The sequence below is a fragment of the Aquarana catesbeiana genome, linkage group LG12 (assembly GCF_042186555.1).
Source record: "Aquarana catesbeiana isolate 2022-GZ linkage group LG12, ASM4218655v1, whole genome shotgun sequence".
In the NCBI taxonomy this organism is placed as follows: domain Eukaryota; kingdom Metazoa; phylum Chordata; class Amphibia; order Anura; family Ranidae; genus Aquarana; species Aquarana catesbeiana.
In genome coordinates, this window is record NC_133335.1 from 220,528,872 (window position 1) to 220,535,943 (window position 7,072).

General features: G+C 47.5%; 1 protein-coding gene across 1 annotated transcript in view; it reads right to left on the bottom strand.

The window, feature by feature from the left end:
- Positions 1-1,173, bottom strand: part of ASPSCR1 (ASPSCR1 tether for SLC2A4, UBX domain containing) — a 110,739-nt gene extending 109,566 nt beyond the window's left edge. The window contains exon 1 of the mRNA XM_073606711.1: positions 978-1,173. Within this exon, the coding sequence (XP_073462812.1) occupies positions 978-1,067 (90 nt within the window). The 5' untranslated portion in view covers positions 1,068-1,173. The remainder of the gene's footprint in view (positions 1-977) is intronic.
- Between the last annotated feature and the right edge of the window lie 5,899 nt (positions 1,174-7,072).

Here is a 7,072-nt window from a genome sequence, read left to right on the forward strand (position 1 = left end):
CAGAGCCCCCCACCCCCTTTACAGCAGAGTTCCCATCAGAGCCCCCCCCTTTTCAGCAGAGTTCCCATCAGAGCCCCACCCCCTTTACAACAGGAGTTCCCATCATCCCCCCCCCCCACCCCCATAGCAAAGTTGCCATCAGGGTCCCCACTGGAATATTATTTACAGTGAACTCCCCCTTACATCAGTGTTCTTATTGCAGAACTCCTTACAGCAGAGTCCCCAATTGGACTCCATCCTAACATCACAGTTCCCATTGGAGTACTCCCAACATCAGAGTCCCTCCTTACATCTTCAGTCCCTATCAGAGTCCCTCCTTACATCACAGTCCTCATTGTATTATTTTTTACAGCGGAGTCCCCCCTTTCATCAGAGAACTGCATAACGTCTTGCGGTGGGTCGCAGTCTGCAGACCCCCATTGTAATGTGTGTGTTGAAATGAAACACCATAAAATGAGCCCCTAAAGCAGGAAAGGGGGCGTTCCTTTTCCCTGGAGCCTCCTTGGGGAGATTTCCCCCTCACTTCCTGTTGGGTAAATCACATTCCCACCTGTCTTCTCACAATGTTGTCACCAGAACAGGAAGTGAGGGGGAAACACAACACAGGGACACAGACAACCATTTACTAAAAAAAAGAAAAGCTGCCAGAGTTACCGGCACTCCACCACTGCTGTCTTCTCACAAATGTTGTCACCAGGACCGGAAGTGAGGGGAAATCTCAACAGTGGAGTCCTGAGAAGCAGCAAACACCAGACAGGGGCTGTAACCTTCCCCACCTAAAAGCAAGAGCTGCCGCTGGATATATTATACACACACGTTATGTATTATGATAAATATATCCACACACAACATCTTGTATCCCAGGGAGAAGAAGAAGAATGATGATGACAGGAGATCTGGCCCACCTATGACATGTCCCCTCCCCCTCCCCGGGCCTCGGTCAGGTGTGTTCTCTCCCCTCCCCCAGCTCCCCCCACCTGTAACAGAGGGGTCCCGGCTGTCACTTTCACCACCTGCCGCCTTCCATTGGGAGCCAACACCGTCACCCCGGCACCGCTGGCCGCCATACTGGCTGACGCTGCGGAAGCTTTCAAGTAACTTTATTGAAACGGCAACAGCCAGACAGAGCGGTGCGCCAGGCACACGGGGAGATCTGCTGCGATGCGGAGGCGAGACCCAACCGGTTGCCTTGACACCAAAACCCCGCCCAGAACACGCCCTCTGGACGCCTCAGCCGCGCCTACGGCGCGTCCTCTTACGCCTCAACCACGCCTACCTCACGTCCCGTGTGCGCCACAACCACGCCTACCGCACGCCCTGTGCGCGCCTCAACCACGCCTATCATACGGCCTCTGGGTGCCTCAGCCACGCCTACCGTGCGCCCCAGCCACGCCTTGTAGCTTCCCACTGTCTCCCCCGAAACACTACCCAGAGCACGCCCTGTGGACTCAACTAACCCCGCCCAGTGGTTGCCCATAGCATGGCTGAAACCCCGCCCCCCCTCGCTTCTCTCATTCATCCTATTAGCAGAGGTGAACATGGTAATTGTATAGAGTGTATGAGATGTATGTTGGATTATTATACATAGATCGGTTCCATATGAGAACAACATATAATGAAACAATGTAACTCGGTTAACTGTCTGTTAAGATCTAATGATAACTCACGTTTTTTATTATTATTATTATTATACAGGATTTATAAAGCGCCAACAGTTTGCGCAGTGCTTTACAACATTCGGGCAGACGTTACAGTTACATCACAGCTCCCAACTGTCCCGGATTTCGAGGGACTGTCCCGGATTTGGAGCAATGTCCCTCTGTCCCTCTTTCCTCCTCATTTGTCCCTCATTTTGGTTTGATCTATATAGTTGTATATAAAAAGCACTTTTTATCTATCAAAAAGTGTTTTCCAGAGCTAAACCTTTCATCTGATTTCTAAACTGCTGCATTTGTAAATTCCAAAAGCCAATATAAAGGAATAGTAGTGGTAAAAAAAAAAGCACTTGTGGGTTTAACCAATCTTGTTTTTTTGTACAATTCTCCTTTAAGGGGGTGTGGCAGGGGTGTGTCCTATGCCTGCATACTTTTGCTGATAGATGTCCCTCATTCCCTGCCTTCTCAAAAAGTTGGGAGGTGTTAACAGAACTTTGGGAGAGAGGGTTAGGGCCAGGACACCCTTAGGTAGTTGCAATGCAGGGAAAGGCATCCAGCAAGACACCACATCTGCGCATGCAGGATCGCTGTCTCCTATGGCAACAGTCTTTAACAGTTCCTAACAGAAAGTGTAATGCCCTGTACAGACGCTCAGACATTCCGACAACAAAATCCATGCTTTTTTTCCGACGGATGTTGGCTCAAACTTGTCTTGCATACACACGGTCACACAAATGTTGTCGGAAATTCCGATCACCAAGAACGCGGCGACGTACAACACGTACGACGAGCCGAGAAAAATAAAGTCCAATAGCCAGTGAGGCTCTTCTGCTTGATTTCGAGCATGCGTGGAATTTTGTGCGTCGGAATTGTGTACACACAATCGGAGTTTACCAGATTTTGTTGTCGGAAAATTTGAGATCCAGATCTCAAATTTTGTTTGTCGGAAATTCCAATGGAAAATGTCCGATGGAGCTTACACACGGTCGGAATTTCCGACAACAAGCTCCTATCGAACATTTGTTGTCAGAAATTTTGACCGTGTGTACGGGGCATCACAGTTCCTTCACTTCCACTACAATCACTTCTTGTAGTTCTTCAGCCCATTGAGCTCCCAGTCTCTCTCTCACTAGACCATCTGATTCACTGACACCGAATCCCTTGAGCTCCTCCAATCTTGAGGGTAGTATCATCCTCAAGCGTCACCCCGGCTTCTCTGCTGGGTCCCTAGCTTGGCACACAAGATAATTCTTAAGCTTCACCTACGTTGACCGGCTCGGTCCCTGGCTTGACTCACAAGGCTGCTCTGCAAGCGTCACCTCCGCTGGTTGGGTCCCTGGCTTGATACCCACTGAAGCTTCCAGATTCTTCACTGTCCCCGGTTGGTGAGAATACTGCTCCGGTACTTGCTTCAGCCAATCACTGTGGTCCCTGGTAACAAGGTGGATGGTCTTTTAGTGGCGACCGCTTCCCCTTTACCTCCGACCACGACAGGTTCTCCGGCCGGCAGAACCGTCACTTTTGGTTGGACTGCAAACTGCAATCCCAACCCTGTGCTTCTCTCTTGCTTCTGGATAGGCCTTCAGACAGCCTAGCAGCCAGATGTGCCCGGGATAGGCCTCATCTCTGGGGTAGCAGCCAGATGTGCCCAGGATAGGCCTCATCTCCAGCCTAGCAGCCAGATGTGCCCAGGATAGGCCTCATCTCCAGCCTAGCAGCCAGATGTGCCCGGGATAGGCCTCATCTGTGTTAGGACGTTAGGTAGAAGCTGCCTGAGTCCTAGCAACAGAAGGACACTAGGTCGCCATAGGCCTCATCTCCGGCCTAGCAGCCAGATGTGCCCGGGTTAGGTCTCATCTTCGGCCTAGCAGCCATATGTGCCCGGGATAGGCCTCATCTCCGGCCTAGCAGCCAGATGTGCCCGGGATAGGCCTCATCTCCAGCCTAGCAGCCAGATGTGCCCGGGATAGGCCTCATCTCCGGCCTAGCAGCCAGATGTGCCCGGGATAGGCCTCATCTCCGGCCTAGCAGCCAGATGTGCTCGGGATAGGCCTCATCTCCAGGCTAGCAGCCAGATGTGCCCAGGATAGGCCTCATCTCCAGCCTAGCAGCCAGATGTGCCCAGGATAGGCCTCATCTATGTTAGGACGTTAGGTAGAAGCTGCCTGAGTCCTAGCAACAGAAGGACACTAGGTCACCATAGGCACCTGTGTCCTAGCAACATAAGGACACTAGGTGGCAGAAACTGCTAACATTTACTTATGTATAATGTTAGGACGTTAGGTAGAAGATACCTGAGTCCTAGCAACAGAAGGATGCTAGGTGGCCACAGGTACCTGCGTCCTAGCAACAAAAGGATGCTGGGTGGTAGAGCCTGCTGATGTTTACATGCATGTAGTGTAGAGCACAAATACAGTGTATATACTCTATTAGAGTACAAGAGTTGCCTGCATCCCAAAAACTAATAGCAATAACCGCCTGCATCCTAACAACAAATAATAGCAGTAACCGCCTGCATCCTAACAATGAATAATAGCCATGACATCTGTGTCCTGTGTCGATATAAATCTGTAAGGCGCGTGAACCCATGGTCTGGGGAGGTATATGTTTTTTGCATAATGGCCAGTTCCAGGAATCCAGACAATGGTGGTTTTAGCCAAATCACGAACACAAATAATTCCTGCACTCCGGAACTATTTGCATGATGATTTTTACATAAGGTACATTGATAAACAGATGTGTCCTGCGTCAGTGGCTAGACACAGCGGCTGTCGGATTTCTTCCTAGGCTGTTTTTTTTATTTTTTTATTTGTGCGATCGGCTTTCTTACGGCTAAGCAAATGATGAGATATACGAAGGATTACGCAACACGGAACCCATTTGTTATTGTCATCTGCAGCCTTAAAGCTGACCTCTTCTGTCTAAAGATAACATGGGAGATTCGCCCTTCTCTTTTGGTCGTGAGTTATGAGCAACCTTAAATTTTACAGTTCTCACAGGAACAGCAAGTAAGGGGAAATCTTCCCCACGGAGGGGGGGGGCACCAATTCCAGTGACGACTGTCTAGGGCAGTGATGGCCAACCTTGGCACCCTAGATGTTTTGGAACTACATTTCCCATGATGCTCAACTACACTGCAGTGTAGATGAGCATCATGGGAAATGTAGTTCCAAACCATCTGGGGTGCCAAGGTTCACCATCACTGGTCTAGGGATTTCCCCTCATTCAGGAGAGATTTGGCGTCTTGCACACTGATGCATTTTTACCGTGCTAAAAACACAACAAAAAAACGCATTCCCTTTAAATCCTATGGGACTCTTCACACCATTTCGCTGTGGGTGCGGTGCTTTTTGAAAAAGTCCCGCTTGCCTCATCTTTGGTGCGGTTTTGAAAAACGCACCAAAAAAAAACAACGCAGGTCTCCATTAAAATGAATAGAAGACGCGACAAAAACGCAACAAAAATTAACCTGCCCAAGTTTCACAGGTGTATGCTGGGTAATAGGCACCCAAAAAATGCACCGGAACTACACTTTAAAGTGGTGTTCCGGCCGAAATTATACTTTTTAAATAAAAATACCCCTATAATACACAAGCTTAATGTATTCTAGTAAAGTTAGTCTGTAAACTAAGGTCTGTTTTGTTAGTTTATAGCAGTAGTTTGTTATTTTATAAACTTACAGCAGGCCGTGGCCATCTTAAGTGTGGGCATCTGAAGCCAGACTGTATTTCTTCCTGGATCTCAGCCTTGCAGATCTCGCACATGCTCAGTGTAGCACAAGCAGTGTAATAGGTTTCAGGTCAGGAATTTCATAGCAACGGCAGTGTCAGAGGAAGTTGCCGCCCCTTCCCAGAAGGCATTGCAAACAGGAAATGATGCGATGGGCCACGGCCAGGGAGGAGGAAGTGAAAAATGAATACAGCAGATATACAGTAGGTGCTGAGAATTTTTTTTTTTAAATATCCAATTCGTTTACAGTGCACAGTTTAGTGAAGGATGCTGAAGAGTTGTAAAAGTGGGTGGATTTCCACTTTAACCGCTTGCTGACCAGCCGCCATCATTATACTGTGGCAGGTCGGCACGTTCCCGCGAACCGTCGTAGCTATACGTTGGCTCCTTTAAGCGGGATAGCAGGCACGCATCCGCTGCACTGCGGGGGTGCCGATGCTCGTGGCCGACGGTCGCGATGACCGCCAGCCACGAGCGATCGCAGGCAAGAGAGGCAGAACAGGGACGTGTGTGTGTGTATACACACAAATCCCTGTTCTGTGAGGAGAGACAGATCGTGACTTCCTAATAACCAGGAACTACGATCGAACACACAGTCAGGGAACACACTTAACCCCTTGATCGCCCCCTAGTGTTAACCCCTTCCCTGCCAGTGACATTTATACAGTAATCAGTGCATTTTTATAGCACTGATCGCTGTATAATTGTCAATCGTCCCAAAAAATGTGTCAAAAGTGTCCGATGTGTCCGCCATAATGTCACAGTCACGATGAAAATCTCAGATCGTCGCCATTACTAGTAAAAAAAAATAATAAAAATGCCATAAATCTATCCCCTATTTTGTAGGCACTATAACTTTTGCGCAAACCAATCAATATACGCTTATTGCAATTTTTATTACCAAAAATATGTGGAAGAATACATATCGGCCTAAACTGAGGAAAAAATTTGCTTTTTTAAAAAAAAAAAAAAATTGGGGATATTTATTATAGCAAAAAATACAAAATATTGTGTTTTGTTCAAAATTGTCGCTCTTTTTTTGTTTATAGCGCAAAAAATAAAAACCGCAGAGGTGATCAAATACCACCAAAAGGAAGCTCTATTTGTGGGAAAAAAAAGGACGTCAATTTTGTTCGGGTACAGCGCCGTACGACCGCGCAATTGTCAGTTAAAGCGACGCAGTGGCGAATCACAAAAAGTGCTCTGGTCATTGAGCAGCCAAATCTTCCGGGGCTGAAGTGGTTATAAACAGTAAAAAAACACATACGCCCCCCTGTCAGGTTGTTATTGCTGTCTATGGGGATTCACCGTCTCTATTTGCTCTGTTTACCGTTATCAACGAGAGTGAAAGCAAAACAGAAATCCCAAATTTTGGGTGGCCACCAGAAAAGGAATAGAGGGGAAATCGTCCAATGGGGACACTAGTTCTGGTGACAACCATGGATTTCTTCACTTTAGAGGGATTTCCTCTCACTTCCATTTATTGGCTATGAGACAGGAAGTGAAGAAAAATCTCCTCAATGGGACACAGATGGCATAAAAAAAAAACCTGACAGAGGTTATAACCTCCCCTTATCTATCCAAAATAAAGAAGAACTGCAGTTGGCTCAAATAGTTTACACTAGACATGTGCAGAACGAAAAAAATTGTTTCGAATCGTTATTTACATAAATTCGTTTAGTTAAATT